General features: G+C 43.3%; 1 protein-coding gene across 1 annotated transcript; it reads left to right on the top strand.

The window, feature by feature from the left end:
* The first annotated feature begins 2,874 nt into the window (after nucleotides 1-2,874).
* Nucleotides 2,875-3,654, top strand: LOC136475751 (uncharacterized). The gene has a single exon (XM_066473340.1). The coding sequence runs from the start codon at nucleotides 2,990-2,992 to the stop codon at nucleotides 3,323-3,325; it is 336 nt and encodes a 111-aa protein (XP_066329437.1). The 5' UTR covers nucleotides 2,875-2,989; the 3' UTR covers nucleotides 3,326-3,654.
* Nucleotides 3,655-18,895: the final 15,241 nt, after the last annotated feature.

The following is an 18,895-nucleotide window of genomic DNA, read 5'->3' as shown; positions in this document are numbered from 1 at the left end:
CTTGACGGTAAGCCGTGAGATGTAACCTGCTGAGAAGTTGGTATTTGTGCTTTTCAGATGCACAGCACAAGTTTGTAACTTGGCTACTCAGTTATGTTCCCTGGATTCTTCCTGATTTGATACCCCTATTTATATATAGTTTTTGCAGATTTTATTTTCATATTTATGTACTGATGCTCGCTATGAGAGGTGAAAAGATGCATGGCAGTGCTATTTTATCTCATATTTTAATTCAAATGATTTTGTTTCTGGGATGATGTGTTAGCATCAATTGATATATTCAAGACCTTCATGTGAGCAATAGTGTGAAACTTGCTCAGTTTGTTGATCTGGCTTGAAATGCGATCTGATCTTTTGCTCTGAAACTTGCATGCTCTTGTGTTTGACACAGTGGTCGTTGTCACTCTCACCTTTTCAGTTCATAAACAGCATGCTAGCAGTGGGGCGCTAGGTCAGGTAGCTAGCGTTTCCGTCAAAATAACATGCTAGCAGATACCAGCCATCCAAACAGCATTTTTACAGGTAAGTGAAATCGCTGGTTTTCTTGTGTACAGTAAGTTACAGGCGGATACTGCTTACATGTATAAAAAATTACCAAACAGCCAAACAGTGCCTTAGGGGCTAACCATAATGTGGGAAAGGGCCTCTTTGAAACTACTCCCTTGCATGCAACCAAGCTTTGTTTTCTAGCTCACACGGGAAAAAAAATTTGTATGGGACAAGTGTTCACATACACTGAGAGAAGAGTTCTGGATAGGGAAGCAAGCAAAGGGACTCGAGGAGGATTGGAGATACACGGGGACTCAGTCGAATCTAAAGGACTACGAGGAGCACTAGAGAGGAATTAGAGGAGGAAGAGAGACGCCATGGGAGGAAGGAGTTCATTTGTTTGTTCTGATTATCGATGCCCCTCAGGTTCCAGCTGCACCTCTTGTCTATTGTTGGCTTACTGGGTCGTCGTTGGGTCATGGGCTCACAGGCAGCCCACAGAGTCCACTGCTTCGACAAACATTGGGGCCCAACTGCTGCATACGATATGGAGCCAGACTCGCAGCCTGTTCGGTTGGCGTATCGTTGGTTCATGTAAGAGAAAAATACTATTCATATTTACGACACGCCACAGCCAAGCGAACGTGCTGTCGTACTGGAGCCGGAGCGGACGGCTTCGACTTGAACGCGCGAGCCGCCACGGAACGACGAACGAGCGAGCCTGTGTGGCGCGGAACGACGTGGGCTGAGTGGCTGAGTGCTGAGCGGGACGCGTGTCGAGCAATGACGCCATCGCAAATTTTTTCCCCTGTGTGTGAACTGTGAACTACTAGAAAACAAAGCTTTATTACATTCTACTCCCTCCATAAAAAAAACACAATTCTAGTCTGAACCTGCACACACGTCGTGTCTAGGTTCGGAGTAGAATTACGTTTTTTTTTCTGGACGGAGGGAGTAGTAGCTAGCATGTAGATGTAATAAAGCTTTGTTTTCTAAGTCACACGTGCCATCTTCCTTTATTTTAGTGGAGCCGTTATCAGTTGCATGCAGTAAAGGGAGGAGAAGCGGCCCAATAGAATTAGAGATCAATTATGCATGCACGTACTAACATCGTTGGATTGGAGGGTAAGAATATCTAGATGTCTCAATGACATATGAGGTATTGGTTTGTATTTAAAATGTTTCCAAATACCAGATCATTGGCGGGCTTTATGTGCTTGCAAGTTGGTACAACCATTTGTGGAAGTCTTTGATAAGACTTTTGTGGCATTCTCCACCGATCATTCTAAATGATTGCATTCTAGTACGAGGCTTCTCACGAGTGTGTGCGGCTTCGCATACTGAGGTCGTACAATAATAAAATCACTAACCATTTTCTCCATTCATGTGTGTCATTGTCTCCGCTACATTTAGGGGATGTTTGGAACATAGACCTAATAATTAGCCCATGTTTTTGGATACCAATTAGAAAGCCTAAATATGAGCTAATTCTAAGATACTAAGAGCTAATGAGGGCTCATTTGTACTTAGAGTCCATTGGCCTTTATTAACCCATAATTACCTCATGTTTTCACAAGGTTGTCTAAATTGTAGCCCTGCTATCCAAACAGGCCCTTTGTTTGCAATGTCTCCTTTCAACTTTCTACTGTCAATGATCTCTCATTCGATGGTCACCATGGTGCGGTGCCACTGTCCTAAAGAAAAAAAAATGTTCGCGTGCCCTACAGTGCACGACATCGCAGCACACATCTCACACGCTTCCGCACGCGGATAACGCCGGCCGTGCCCGCGCGCGCCCACATGGCCCGCATGAACGGAGAACGACGCGCGCGCCGCCGCCCGTGCGCTCCGATCGCCAACCGTCGTCGATAGGCCAAGCGTTCCCTGCGCGGACCATGGCCACACGCGGACCGCGCGGAGCCCCGCACCACACGGCGCCCCCGCCACGTCGCGCCGCGCGGCCGGCGCCCCGTCGGCGTCGCTCGTTAAACCAAAAAGGCCCCATTCGCCCGGCGGCAGCGACGGACGCCGACGCGCCCGCGCCGCGACACGCGCCGAATTAACTCCGCCGTTGAACGCTCGGCGCTCGCGCAGTCACCGCCGAACGCCGAGAGCGAGGCGTAGGCATGTGCGTGCTTGCGTATCGCCAGATATAGCCTTGCCCGCGCGCGCACGGCGGCCGGCCGGCCCGTATGGCGTTCGCTTGGGATTTGCAGGCAGGCAGGCAGCTAGCGTCTTGACGTGCAATCAAACTGGGTTCGCACAGCTGTGCGATGCGCCTCCGAGAGGCGACGGCGCTGTCCACGTCTCGCTACCGTATGGCCCATGGCGTCGCGCGTAGGCGTAGCTGGGTGCTGGCGCTCACTATAAATATGAGCTTCCATCGCCAAGCACTGCTCACAACACATCGTGCAATTGACAAGACGTATACATACACAACAACACTGGAGCGAGTAGAGATACTACCGACTTGTTGTGTGTGTTTGTCATCTCGTCGATCATGGCGAAGGCGCAGGTGGCGGCGGCGAGGTTCATGACGGAGGTGGCGCCGCCGCCGGTGGTGTCGGTCATGCGGCGGAGGAAGGTGCCGTGGTGCCTGGACACCATCGCCGAGGATACCATCGCCGAGCAGCTGGTGGCGTGCGGGTCACCATCGGACTACGGCTTCGCGGCGGCGTGGTCGCTCAAGAGGATGCCGACGCCGCCGCAGCCGCGGGAGCGCGCGGGCGGGTTCATGACGAGGGATCTCGGCAAGTACTTCACCGACGCCCACGGCTGCCAGGCCAGCCACCGGCGAGCCGTGCATGCGCAGGAGTTGCACAAGGTCGGAGCTTGAAGAGACAAGAGGGATCGAACATCTAGCTAGCAGTGAGCCAGTGAGCTAGCTTGTTTGGGAGAAGTATCGTTTTAATTTGTACCACTTCCACACGTGCGCTCATGCACGATAATTTAGCAAAGTGCTAGCCCCTCAAAGATTCTCTATATATGCACCTCCTTCCGGATGTTGAAGCTGTCCTTAAAGGTGGTCATAGGAGTAGAATAATGCACGCATATATTGATATGGTTGGGTGTGCATCCGTGCATGTAAGAATTTTATGTTTGTATTGTGTTTAAAAATAAACTTTAGGTAAATTAAAAGTAAATACAACTTTAGAATTTTATGGGTGCCATCTGGCAAAGCAGGTCAGTAAGCTATGAAGAAAATTGTTTGGAAAGATACAATAATCTGCTTGTTAGGCCATGTTTGGTCGTTTGGAGGGGCTTCGTCCGGCGTCGGCTGTAGCGGTATTGTGGAGGAGCCGGCAGAGCCCAAAATGCTGGCTTTGGCGTCTCCTGTTATATGCTATTGATGAGGAGCCAAAGCTCTTATACAGTGCAGCAACAGCCGAGCAAGGGAGCCGGAGCCTTCGTGAACCCAACCAAACGAGCTCATAATTCGAATAAGCTGAAACCATTTCTGAACGTGTTTGATTTACTCCCCCACAGTCCCATCCCTGCTAATGGGTCCATCAATCTTGTTAGCGGTGGTGCATGCGCACAAACAACAGATTTGTTGACTTGTGGCATGGCTTCGTGTGTTAGGGAAAGAAGTCCAGTGGGGACGGCTCCTCTAGAGCAATCATGCATGGAAACTCATAGTGGGTTCGCGACACGTATCCATATGCATGCATCCAATGTATGGAATTATTGCTTGAATTTAGAAGGAATAGTTAGAAAAGAAAAAAAGCTACAACTCTTGCATACACATGGACACGTATGGCAAACCCACGATGGATACCAAGCATTGGTTACTGATCGAACGGAACGTCCCTGACGATTTTCCCCCCATCTTGCATGCTCGGGGACTATAATGGAAAAATTCTTTGAGTGAAAGCCTGGTGTAAATCATTGCCTATGCAGCACCGCTCAGGACACGTGGATGGCATTCGAGAGGTATTCGAGAAAATATGGGGAGGCCCAATGGACCAAGGGTTGCAGCGCTGCATAAGGACCAGCACAACATTAGGACACGTGGATGGCATTCGAGAGGTATTGCACCTGCATTAGTATAGGAGACTATAATTGGTGGACTAGTCGATATAGCGTTGAGCCTTCTGGGTCAATTATATAGTTGTCGATATGTCGCGGATTCTGTGGTCATTGGAGTAGAAGCCAACAAGATTGCTCAAGTAAGGCGATAGCCCTTTGTGTTGTTGTCGAGGTATCCAAACATAAGAGCAAGTAGTCATGATTAACGATGTTGTGCGTACAATAGCCATGGGTCAATAGAGTTTTCGATGTCATCAGAGTAGATGTAGCCACTAGCCACACATGAAGCCGTGGGTGCATGAGGAGGTGCCATAAGGATGGTGGCACATATGAGAAGACACCGTAGATGAATATGATGGCACGTCAAGGCATTCGTCGAGGGAGAAGGTCAATGTCGATGATGATGTAGTCGATCTGTCATGGACGAAGTGTGCATCGGGATTCGGGGTTGCCAGCCTCGAGAATGCATCGAGGACGAAGGCACATACTAGTGATGCAAATACTAGACGTACTAGGTAGAGCGCCCCAACTATTTATCAGTGTATAAAGGATCAACAGAGAGGGCCTCGATGCCAATTCAAATGCATAGAATGGTAGGGGTAGTAGGTGTTGATGCAGCCCGCGGTTGTCAAAGTAGAGTAAGTAGGATAGGAAGAGACATCGACGCTGACGATGAGGCTGTGCTAGATGAAGCGAGGAGGAACGAAGGTCCAGATGATCTAGAGCAAGGCCAATGAGCCACAAAGACCATGTGTGTCTGGCGCGATCGAGGCAGAGAACATAGTCGGCGTGGACCGGTGGTGAAGATGCAAACATCGAAGAATACGATGGGAGACTATGCTACGACGTAGCAAAGCAATGTAGCCGCTCCATTGCTCAAAGAGGAGACGAGCAATAGTTGAGGACAAACTTCATAGGATGCTATGAAGGCGCACACAAACGGTTGCCCAGGCCAATCGCCCAGTGACGTGAAGTAGGTTGTGCGCTCTCAGTGGATCAAACTAAGATTGCATGTGAGGTCAGAGATGACGATGGTGATGTCAAGGGTGGACTTGGTGCTGCACTGACTTGTATTGCCAAAACCTAGGCTGAGCGCTCGCACTAAAGAGATGAGACCAATAGTGGAGCCACGAGTGGGATGAGACATGAGGGCAACGCCGAGGGTGACCTATGGCGGCAATACTAGTAGAGGTGCCTTGATTGGTGGAGGCGATGATGAGCAAGTGGTTTGAGACGTGCAGACAAAGAGTCTAGAGGCGTAGAGGCAGCACACGCTGACATCTCATAGAATGATGCTAGGTAGCAGTAGGTAAGAAAAAACGATTGGCATTGATAATTACATTGTAACATTGTGAAATATGAGCGAATTAACAGGCACCTCTAGAGCTAAGGGATTATTCTATCCGTCCTTTTTACTTCCCAAGACCCATGTGTGTCTCCTTGTCTCGTCTAGGATATGGACTCACTAACTGTACTCAGATGAGTTAGTAGAACCACACGTGTTTGTGAGTCCAGCGATGCTGTAAAATGCTAAAGTCTGATTCCAATACATATTAGAATAAATGACACGACTTTTATATAAATCTTTGAGCCACAACCCACAAGTCGTTCACGTAACAATGAAATAAGGTGTACGTCTGGTTATAACAACATATGGATATGTTTGCTAGCTAGTATAATCCAAGTATCAAGTTGTGATATGTGATGTTGGTTGTTGGAAGATGAGACATATATGCATTCATATATACTGAAATACATCAACATGCATTATTCACAAAAATAAAATCGATTCTATGTGTCACAGTAGTAGCTGCAATGCTAGATTAATTTCGGTGCACTAGTACACTGGTGATTTCTCTTGGCGCCACCCTTTTTTCACTGGCGGTTGGGAAAGAGGTAGCGCTAGTAGAGAGAAATATGTGGGCCAACCTCAAGGACCGCCTGTGTAAAAGCCTTTACACTGGCGGTTCGTGTAAGAAAACCGCTAGTGTTAATGGCCTATTTACACTAGCGGTTTGCATTAGCCAACCGCCAGTGTAAAGCCCGTTTACACTGGCGGCTTGCTTACATAAACAACACTGGCGGTTGAACTATATGAACCACCTGTGATACTCATTTTCAGTGGCGTTTTTTTATGTGAACCGCCACTAATGCATCTGCTATAAATACTCCTTCCTCCCCCGACCAACACTGTTTAGCCGAGCCACCTTCCATTGGTGGCGAACTTGGAGGTCCAAAAATCGCAAAATACAAGGGGAAGGTTTTGCTCTTCATTTCTTCGAAGGAGGTGGCTTAAGAAGGTTAGTTAATGCCTCTCATAGCTCTTTTTGCATTAGTGCTTCTCACTTTAAGCTTAAACTAGATCTAGTTAGAGAGAGAGAGAGAGAGAGAGAGAGAGAGAGAGAGAGAGAGAGAGAGAGAGAGAGAGAGTTTCATGCTTGTGTTTTGAGAGAGAGGTTTTGCTCTTCATTTCTTTGGAGGAGGTGGCTTAAGAAGGTTAATTAATGCCTCTCATAGCTCTTTTTGCATTAGTGCTTCTCACTTTGAGCTAAAACTAGATCTAGCTAGAGAGAGAGTGTGTGTGTTTCATGCTTGTATTTTGAGAGAGAGATAGAGAGAGTGGTAGTAGATTTTTGTTTAGGATTTCAATACATGGTATTTTAGAAGGTTTAGATTATAGTGGTGCACCTCTCATAGTTGATTCTCCATTATAAATTTGATTCAAAACTAGACCTAGGGTTTCATGGGGAGAGAGAGAGAAATGGTAGTATTATAGAGAGAGAATTGGTATTATCACTTTGTTATAAATAATGTGGGAGTTAAAATATGTTATGAAAAAAATGAGAGAGAGAGAGTGTTTCATGCTTGTGTTTTGAGAGAAATATTGTATAAAAAGATTTTAAACAATCTAGTTTATTCACCAAACTAGATGTTTTGAAATTACAATAATTTTTAGTTTATTCAAATAACTACAATAATTTTAATTTTCATCAAATAATTTTAAATGTACCCAATTAATTAGACATTACCATTATAATTTATGTACAGCTGAAGATGGAAAGATCGTTATGGAGGTACAGCTTATTAAGATTACACCCGTCATACCATTTGGAGGTTCGTAAATTTATTGATGCCGCTAGGAGGCATGCATGCAGACAGAAGATGAAGTACATATATTGTCCTTGCATCGAATGCAAAAATGTTGCTGTATTTGAGGATGTAGAAGAAATCAGTTCTCATTTGGTTCGCCGCGGTTTTTGTGAAGGATTATTTGATTTGGATGAAACATGGAGAGGGTAGTTCCACGCCTGATGGACTAAATATGGATGACCGGACATGACACCATAGGCCAACCCCCCCCCCCCCCCCCCCGACTAATCCTGTTATGGCGGATCTTAGTGATGATGATGATGTCAGCGTCCAAAATGCGTGTGAAGACGTCGACGAAGTTCAAGTCATCGATAAAAGTGAACAAGCAGAGTTTTTCGAGGCCTTGTTGCACCGTTATTCCGATCCTTCTATGTTCCTTATCAAAGGAATGGAGGCCTTGAAGAAGGCAGCAACAGAGCATTTGTATGAAGTGTCTAAGGGTTGTACAAATGAGTTTACCACACTGAGAGTTGTCCTTTAGTTTTTGATGCTAAAATCTCGGTATGGCTGGTCTGATGCTAGCTTCAATGAATTTTTACGTGTTCTTGCAAAACTCCTTCCAAAGGAGAACAAAGTACCTGCTAACACATACTATACAAAGAAGCTAATCAGTCCACTGACTATGGGTGTCAAAAAGATCGACGCATGTAGGAATCATTGTATCCTATATCGAGGTGACGATTACAAAGACTTGGAGAGTTGTCCGAATTGTGGTGCGAGTAGGTACAAGACCAATAAAGACTATCGGGAAGAAGAGAATGGAGCTTGCGTAAAGACAGGGAAGAAGCGAAAGATGACACAAAAGAAGACCAAAGAGAGTTCAAAAACCAATAACAATGAAGAAGTAGACTATTACGTGCAGAGAATGATTCTAGCTTTGGTGATGTGGTACCTCCCCATGGTTGATCGGTTGAGGTGTTTGTTCGCAAACCCTGAGGATGTAGAACTTATGTGCTGGCATGCTTCTGATGAGCGCAAACACGATGGAAAACTTCGACATCCATCCGATGTCAAGCAGTGGCAAAATTTCAATGACACATACAAGGATTTTGCTGACGAACCAAGGAACATAAGGTTCGTGTTGAGTACCGATGGAATAAATCCATTTGCCAAGAGGAGCAACAAGCACATCACATGGCCGATGATCCTGACCATCTACAACCTTCCTCCATGGCTGTGCCAGAAGCAAAAATACCTTTTGCTAACCATTCTTATTTCTGGACCTACACAACCTAGTGTCGATATGGATGTGTTCCTAGAGCCATTAATGGAGGAAATAAAAAAAAACTATGGGAAGAGGGTGTGGCCATGTGGGATGAGTTTCGCATGGAGCCATTCACGCTAAAAGCAATGATTTTTGTTACCATAAATAATTACCCAGCTCTCTTTTCAATATCAGGGCAGTTCAAAGGAAAGCTTGGTTTTGTAGTATGCCTTGATAAAACCGCACACGTGTACCTTATTGTATCTAACAAGCTAGTGTATATGAGGCACAAACGCTTCTTACCGAGAGGACACAAGTACCGGTTGAAAAGGATGGACAAGTACTTCGACAATAGGGATGAATCAAAATCTACTGCTCCATCAGGTACCAGTGTAGGTAAAAGAGTGTTCCTAATAGTCAACAAAGTCACATTTGTTTTTGGGAAGAAGACCAAAGATGGAAAGAAAAGAAAGGATGTCAAGGCATCGGAAGGGGACACATTCAAGAAGATGTCAAAATTTTCAAGTATTTGCCAGGAGATGCGGTACACTAAGAACCCGTTTCTTCACGAGAAGAAAAAGGTTGAGTATCTCGACCCAGACAAAATAAGCTAGAACGAGCACACAATGGTTATGGGTCCTGACCACGACTTATTTGTGGGCAAGACCGATGATGAAATAGCCAAAATTAGAGTGGAGAAGCAACAAAAGCAGGAAACAGCAGTGGCCACCTACATAGGAAACACGTTTCTTCAATTCGGAAATAGGAGTATTGTATGTGCACCATACATGTTCAAGTATGTTGGTCCTAAACTCCCTTAATGTTTTTTTATAAACTTACTACTGTCTTAAAACATGACTTTATTAAATTCGTGCAGTGATCATTGGATCTGTATATTCATTTATTTCCCGCAGAGCTGTTATCAAAAGTTCATCGATATTTTAGATCAGTAAGTCAAGATTTGCATGAGAGTTTGGATCGATATGACTTGTTGAATTCATTCGAGCACTGCAGGGCATACATGTTCTACAAGTTCAAGGGTGGACACTACGATTTAAAAAAGCAGGGAAATCGTTATATGTGCGGATTAACTTTAAGGTAAATTTTAAATAAACATACATATTCATCTTTTATATATACACACACGTAGCAACTATGTAATCGCTTGCCAATTCTTATATAATGCTTTGTGGATACTATGTGTGCGAGTTTCTCGGAGAAAACGGGAGATACACCAACAACCCTAGCAAAGTAAGTAATAGTCATAAGTGAAATTTTGTCACTACTGATGCCTTCTCCATATTGGTTAGTTGTAAATGTATGATGGCTTATTTTTTTTATAGGTATACAAGTGTCATCCCATGAGTGTACGCCTCAAGAATGGTGACCTCATGGCCATTTGCAAGGACTTCTGCCGGTTCATCATGAAAGAAATAATTCACTTGAATGGAAAGTATTTTGATCCGGACTCGAAATTAGTTCAACCACAGTACTGAGAACTCATAGATATTGCTAGGCTAGAACTAAACCACGAAGATTATTAGAGGAGTACGTCAAGGGACGACCGAGCTAGCAATGAGTGGGAAAAACTTTGTTTTATGTATACATTATTAGCGTGTGATGACTATGGTAAACTGCAACAAATATTACTTTTTTCATGCATGCAAAAATAATTTTCTGTGATATCTATTTGGATTCGTTTTAATTTTTATATAATATTCACTGGCGGGAAACATATGGCGCCAAATTTTAAAATTTTAAAAACAATTCATTGACGATTTTGCTAATAAATCGCCTCCGGAAAAATTATTCTAGAGACGACAGATTTAGGTGAACCGTCTGTGCTAAAAAAGCACACTGACGGCTAACTTAAACGAACCGCCAGTGAAAATGCTTTAACACCGGCGGATTGTTTACTTAAACCGTCAGTGTAAACACCATTATCACTGGCAGTTGTTTTAAAAAAACCACCTGTACAAATTATTTCTAGGGCGTATCTTAACTAACCATTTATAGTATTGTTAATTTGTACTAGTCTTTTACAATGACTGTGGGTTCAGCCGCCCTCAGTGGAACCGCCGGTGCTGAGCTCCAGTGCACTGGTGGTATGAGTTTGGTGCATACGAAGACATGGAGGTGGGGACTGAAGGCGCCGTTGCGCACCCTCGTGAGTCCTGACCTCCCGCCGCCGCTGCAAGAACCGGCCCAGCGACCTCCGCCTCCTCGACGCGCCACGGTCCGAGTCCTGCGCTCCCGCCGCCGCCCTCGCCATGCGAATGATGGCGCTCGCCTGGACCTCCGCGCCCGTGACGTCGTCGTCGTCGCGACCGCCGGCGGGCACCACCAGGTGCTGCGCCAACGTCAGCAGTCGATCGCCGTCGTACGCGTAGCAGTGCGCGCCGCCGATCGTCGTCGCTGCCTGCTTCTTCTCCCACCTCGCGCACAGAGCCTGCGCCGCGTCGTCGTCAGTGCAGCCGCCGCCGAGGCGCAGCTCCGTGTCGCAGCACCGCCTCTTCTTGGACGACGGCGCCATCGTCGTCTCCATGGACTGATCAGAGCTCCTGGCAATCTGAATCTGGATCAGAGGCAGGAGGGGGAGAGAGACGGGCAGACGGCGGAGAGATCTTCTTTGCTCGCGTTTTTATGCGGTGCAGCGCGCGCGCGCGTGGGAAGTATTTTCCATGTGCTCTTTCGGCCGGAGGAGAGCACGGACGCTCTCCGCTGGGCTGGGCCGATCCTTTGCGTTTTCCAGGTGCGCCGCCGCGTCAAGCATGCATGTCGCCGTCACCTTGGGCCGACGAGGCGACACCACCGGCTAATCCTGGCAACTCGTCGTGTACGTGGTGTCGTCTGGTCTGGGTGAGCCCAACACAAGTTTGGGCGCGCGCGCGTGAGGAAATGGAAAGCAACACGTGCATGCCGGCGCGTGGCGATGCCTGATTGCCTTCCCGCTACGAAAGTTGGCCGCCGGAACGGTACGTGCGTTCAGTGTTTGTGTGCCGGCATACCATTTTAGATGTGCGGTTTTCTTTTCGTGGGCGGTGTGCTTAAACTTTTGAGTGCTTCGCTCTAGAAGTAGCATTCCATGGATACAATTGGGTTAAAAGCACCTGTGGAATTAATGACGACGCTTAGAGACACGTGCAAATCAAAGTTCTGAAATTTGACCACGGAACTGTTATCTACAATTCTACATACACAAAAAAATATTCTAAGACTTGTAAATTGGAAATGGAGTATGTTAGTAGAATTGTCATTCTTTCATTCCAAATTGTAATTGTGAGTCATTTTGGCTTTTCGAGATATTGTTTCATTATATATATCTAAACATAATGTATATCTATTTGTGTTGCAAAAATCAAATTATGCATCTAAAAAGATATAATGATTCATAATTTAGAATACAGAGAGTACTTTTGAACGAACGGAGTTCTAAAGTAATGGTCAAAGGTATGTGTTAGAGCTAGTAATCTATACAAACAAACATTTAGCCAGCCAGCCAGCCAGGACCTATTTGGTTTATCGCTGGCTGGAGCTGCCTGGTTAAGCACCGAGGGGTTGGATTTCGCACGTTTGGGTCTAGACTAGATAGATGGATGCTTGACCGAAGCTGTCTAGTTCGGAGTCCCAAGCAAACATGTGCATTCACTACATATGGAAGTAATTTCTTTGGTGTTCGCATTAGGCAATTGTACCTATTTTTTTCAAACCACTGGTGATGATTTTCTCGCCAGCGTTATTTCATCACCGATTTTTCTCAAACCACTAGTGATGATTTTCACCGATGGTTCATACGACGGATTATTAATAAAAACGATTTTCATCGTCGATTCGTATTGTGAACTGTTACGAACTGACGGTGAAAAATCATCGCAAATGATTTCTGTAGTAGTCCTATGCGCCCTACGCCTTGCAATCTATTGATACTTAGAGCATCTCCAATAGTTTGATAAACCCACTCTCATTCTTGTTTTTTATTTTGCATGATACAAAAAAAACTCCCAAGTTATCCGTGGTTGGAAAAACGGAAGAAAGATAGTCGGATGACCGATACTCCCTATTAATTTTTTCCTCGGAGCTCTCCGTTGCCCTTGATTGCCGAGGGCCTCTTCCTTAAATTAATATTATTTCTTTCTTGGTAAATTTATCTACCTACCGGCTTCGCCTGAAGGTTCACCAGAATTGAATCTCTTACCACTATTTTCATATATGAAATACTGGGATATAGAGTAGCCAATGGAGGGTGTGAGCTAGTTATGGTGCTGGGATGTCCGGTCATGGCTCGAGCGTCGGTGCTGCCTAGGAGGTTTGTCGAAATTGGATCTCCAACTACTATTTCTAGATCTGAGAATACTAGGAGGTAGAGTAGACAATAAAAATTCTGTTTTGAAAATTCTAGGTGGATGACATGCCATGGAGACAAATTATTTCGCCGATGGTCGGTGGCTCGGTATATACGTGAGACGGCGAATGTTTTTAGGAATGACTAAAAGTGACAATGTCAGTGGCTCGGTATCTTGAGGTCGTTTAGGTCTTGTTTAGTTGGCTCCATGAGATTCAAACATGACCTTATTTTAATTTATGAGAAAAAATCCAATTTGAAAACTATGTGCAATTTTGAGATATTAGAGAAACTCTAAGAATATGGCTAAATTTGGATATGGAAATTGGCTCTCTAAAATAATTTAGCCTTTCAAAGTGAGAAGGTTCTGCAACAACTTGTCTAAAGCTGGCTCTCTATTTATTGAACCTTCTGCCACATCATTAGGCTTGGATTAAACTCAAGCGACATCACATTAAAGCATATCATCAACAGAAATGTTATAGGACACAAATGTGTTTTGTTGTTTGTTGGCACACGAATTTTGTGTCCGTTGTATGAAGAATCGATGTCTGGTCTGTTCCGATTTGGTGCGGTTGGTTTGTGACGCTGATGAGCAGGGCCCACTCTAGCTGTCTCATTGCCGGACACCGTTCGTATTCCTCGATCCACGCGCACAGACAGGAAAGGTATTATGCTTTCTGGAGCTCATCGTTGTGGCTATTGTTCTGCCCCTCTTCGTGCTCCTCCCCGTCGAGGCCCATCGGCGTCCCCTCCTCAGTGATTCGGAGGCTCGCTCGTCTCCGCCATACCTTGAGGTCAGGAGGTATCTTCTTACGCCGCACACTCTCCTAGCATTGAGCTCTGTTTTGTTGGATGGACTCTATTTTTGGTTTAGTAGATCTATGATTTGATGGCATCTGTGATGTATATGTGGTTTGATTCGAGTTCATGTAGGATGAGTCTGCTTGCTTTTGCGTCACCTGGATGGGCGTTGTTTCACCGGGAGATTTGCCTTGTGTCGTCGCTTCCGCTGCAGACGACGAGCGACTGGGTGGAAGCAAGGTGGGGTGGGGATGATGTCAGGCGAGGTGGAGGAGGGGTGATTTGCGCTTATTTAGCCCCTTGATTTGCACTTGTTTGATTTTGTTGTGGGTTTTAAAAGTGTTGCTGCTCGAGGGGAGCATGACAGGCGAGGTGGAGCAGGGGTGATTTGCGTTGTTTTCTGGTTTGATTTGCAGCTGGGATCATGGTAGGGGTCTGTATAGCTAGTTGTCTCTGAATGTTAGTGCTAGCTAGTTGATTTACCCATTTGCTTGCCATTGATTTTGTTCTCTATTTTGCCTCTTTTGTGTTTCATTTGCTGTCCATTGATTCTGCTGCATGAGTGCTCTCTGATTTGGCGTTTAGATCACCAGTGTCTAGTGGATGAGCATGGATAACAATTTACCAATGGATGAGCATGAAAAAACTGAAACAATCTATCCTCTATCACTAATACCAACCAAATGATTCTGCTGCATTGCATATGTTGTCTCTAAATGTTAGTGCTAGCAATGTGTTGATTTACCCATTTGTGTTTGACAGATTAAGTTCTAGCAATCTATTTGTGATAGTAGTTGCTTGTCAGTACATTAAGTTCATATGTGTCTCAACTGATTGTGGTTTACTTGGAACATTAAGTCCACTTTGTGATAGTAGTTGCTTGCTCTCTGAATGTCTAGTTCTAGAAATCTATTGATCTACCTACTATGAAACTGTGATTTGATAGAACTATGTTGATCATGGTTTGCTTGGGATATTCAAGTTCAGATGGTCAAGTAATCATTTCCTGAAGTCTGTTCAGCTGTTAAAAAAATGTGCTCTTATGATCTATCCTTTCCCATTTTTGATTGTGAGTAGATCGCAGTTACTTGTGGTCTGCAGTCTGTTTGGTCTTGATACATCTAGAGTCCTGCTATATCTCACAAAGTTTCTAGATGGAACACGAGGCCTGTCAGAAAGTACACCAAGATGGATTGGGTGTGAAAATTGACTATTGATCTGTTTGATTTTGTTGAAAGCTATGTTTGGATTAGTGAGTATTGATCTACTAAACCAGACATACATATTTTATTATCGGTCAATTTGTTTGTAGCTATAGCACTGTCTCGTTATGCAATCAGTGTTGCATCTAAAGCCGCTCAGAGGCATCATTAAGGGGGCGAGGTGATTGGCTTGGTTCTGAGCAGGGCGAGGTGATTTGACTTGGTTATGAGCATTCTCGTTTTGGTTAGCGATGGCCGATTAAGGTTTTAATTTTTTTAGGTTAGCTGCCCTAGGTTTTGAATATTGTGGTCATGGTTTGTTTAAGTGTTGTGCTAGCCTGCTAGATGATTACTAAAGGTAGATTTGAGATTCTACTTTTTTATGAGAGGTGAACTGGCTGCATATAGTTTGTTGTTAGCTCAGTGAATTAGATTCTTATTAATGTTTGTATCCATTGAACTAGTAGTGGTAAAATGCTTCATTGGTTACTCTGTTAGCTATAAGGTGCTCATCATCCATACATCATATTATTGTAATATTATATACTTGAGGCAGAGGCACTTAGCGTGAGTGATTTTAGAAGTCCGATTTTACTTGGTGCTTAGTGTACTTTTTATAGCTTTGTCCTTCCTATGTTGCTACTGTGACTTTAGGTGGTGCTTGTTCCTTGTCAACCTGAATGTTCACCCACAACTTGCTTTGGTTCTTATAAATTTGTTGTTGTGGCAACAGTGCAGGTTTTTGTGGCATTAGTGCCTGAGTGGTAGTGTGTTCTGTGTTTTCATAAAAATTTTGAATCTTTTTTGAGTTGTTTAACTGAAATATATATTCCTTTGCACAATATAAACATTTAGACCTGATAGTAAATGCTTATTTGGGCTAGAAGGTTACAAATACTACTCCCTTTGGTTTTGTATGTGTGTTTCAGACTACTGTTGATTTATTTATTAAATTTGGTTATGTGTGTGTGTCATATATCTTCATGATTAAGATGGATGAAAATATCTCTTCTATATACGGATAGATAGGTATATATGTTGCTGTGGGTTTTACCGGTACTTTGTTAGATATATACATGCTTAGATACATGAAGAATGAAGCAACATGCAGATTTTAATAATTCTTGTTTCTAAATTATAGACATGCATATTTTTTAAGAAAACAGTAGTTGATTAAACTTTTTTGTTATATAGCCATGGACGATGATGAGTTGGGTTCTGATGCTCAATCTATAAATGGTGAGAGTAATGATGAGTTTGATATGAACTCTGAAGAAGACAACAACTCTGATTCATTGAATATTGGCGAGGTAATAAGTTTACTTGATTTTGTTTGTTTATGCACATGTGTATATAATATGATATATCTTGTTGCCTTTTTAGGATTCAAACTCCTCAGATGATGATATTGATCCTGCTGAGCAGTCTAGGCTTTCAAGCATCTGAAAGGAGTGTTTTCTAGAGTATGTCCTAAAACTTTTATGAATGAACTATGCATATTTCTGTATCTCTTTGGACTATTACCTTCACTGTGTCATAGTTATAGAAGTAGGACATCAGTCTGTCTCTCATTTGCACATATCAACCTTTTATGTTCTTATTCTCCAGCAGTTAAGTTACTGGAATCAGTCCATGCCACTATGTTTTTTATGAACTAACTATTGATATTGTTTTTTCAGTTCTCTAAGTCTATTGAGAAGAAAGGGAAATCACAGCGTTTTGGAGTTCAGAAGCGTGCTGGAAAGATAAATTCAGTAGCATGTGCTTTTTTGACACTATATTTAGTGAACTGATGATTAGTTTCATAACTAGAAACTTATTTTTTCATTAGCTTTTCAGAATCTTAGAGATGTTAAAGGAAAATCAACTGCTGGTGAGAGTTCATTTGCTAAAGCAGGAAGCAGGTACAATAACAAGTATTTTGGATAGAAAATAAGATAATTGGATGAATGTAAGAAAAAGATCATCAGGGATCATGGATTTGGGATCTTGCTTGAGTATGATGGATGTTCAGTGCCTAGAAACTTTGTCCAACGGATTGCGGATCAAGTCTATATCAACTGTTGTGATATACTTGTTGGAGGCAAAGTAGTCCCTTTTTCTGCAAAAAAATAGTTCACCTTTTTTTAGGGATTCCAATTGGTGGTGAAGACATCAAGCAGCAGAAAGATGAGTCTACAAAGGCCAATTTTCTTAAAGAAATCAATGAGACTTCTTTGCCCCTCATCAAGACCTTTGCCAAGAAGTTGGTAGGCAGCACTTTGTCTGATGATGACATCTTCTGATACTTCATGGTTGTTGCATTATCAACTTTCCTGTGCCCAAACTCAAGTACTCTTCCCAACCCCAAGTATCTAGGTGCTTTGATTGGTTTTTCGACTATAGAAGATTGGGATTGGTCTAAGTTTGTATTTGAATGGTTGTTTGCTTCAATGTCATTATACAGAAAAAAGCAAAGAAGGACAATCGGTGGCTGCATATACTTCTTTGCGGTATGTCTTTTTTCCATTGCTTATTTTCCTATCAATTCCTTTTTTATCATCTATATGTAATGTATTTACTGACCACTTTGTAATTTCTTGTGGGCTTACTATCTAGACTTCCTGAACTTCGGACCTCGTCACCAGCTTCCCCCAAATTTGCCAAGAATTCTATGCTGGAAAGGTTCTATTATCAGAAAATATGCTTCATATGATTGTGTCTCTACTGATAAGTTTGGAAAGCGTCCAATAAGTCTTGGTTTGAGGTTTTATAAGTGTTGTGATGTTTGTTTTGTTCTTGTTGAGATTACTGGCTAACTGTAATATATTTTGTGTAGTCAAATCTATTGAGGAAACTTGTTATGCTGAATCTTTGTTACCAATTGATGCTTGTGCTTCTTTTAGGGATTCTCTGTATACTGATTGTAATTTCTTCGATGAACAAGTAGGTGCCTTATTTAGTATATTCATGAGTATTTCATTTAATTTTTGTGAAGAAATTACTGGTTTAGTTCATTGCTATTTTAATATGCACAATCTACAATTTTTGTTACCTAGCCTCTATATTGAACTTTACAAGATTCATATGGCACTATTAATTTGACATGACAGGGCAATGAAGCTTTGTGTGGTATTTTCCAAGAACATCACACAACACATGGTTTCAGGAGCCCCGACAAACTTGTCATCTCAATGTTCTAGTACATGAAAAAGTGTCATGGTCATGCAGTGGATGATGATCCACTACCTGAGAATTCTACTGCCGGAATCCCTTCTCCAGCCAATGTTAGTGAGAAAGATAATGATGCAATGGCTCATGAATATGAAGCCCCAATGCCTGCTGGTTCAACTCATACCATTGTGGAAGATGTTTTCGATACCACATTGGCTGCTGCTACTGCAGTTAATGTGGAAGATGTGGATCCTACAATGGCTGCTGCTACTAAAATTAATGATGAAGTTTCTGTGACTAAAAAAGTTGATTGCATACAATGTTTTGGTAGTGACAATTGCGGTGTTTCTCAGGCAACTGTAATTATTTCTTCCAATAACTCATCAACTCAAGGTACATGAAGTGTTTTGTAACATTGTTTCAGCATTGAGTTAACTTTGTATCTCTTGTTCATACTCTTATAAATATTTTTAGGTGCAGATTTAGGTACAAGGAAGAGGAAGAGGAAAAACTATGCATCAC

The sequence above is a fragment of the Miscanthus floridulus genome, chromosome 8 (assembly GCF_019320115.1).
Source record: "Miscanthus floridulus cultivar M001 chromosome 8, ASM1932011v1, whole genome shotgun sequence".
Lineage (NCBI taxonomy): Eukaryota > Viridiplantae > Streptophyta > Magnoliopsida > Poales > Poaceae > Miscanthus > Miscanthus floridulus.
The sequence above is the reverse complement of the archived record's forward strand: the minus strand, read 5'-3'. Positions and strand labels throughout refer to the sequence as shown.

Excerpts from the sequence above, each read along its gene's own strand:
- LOC136475751 (XM_066473340.1), top strand. The coding sequence starts at position 2,990 with ATGGCGAAGGCGCAGGTGGCGGCGGCGAGGTTCATGACGGAGGTGGCG.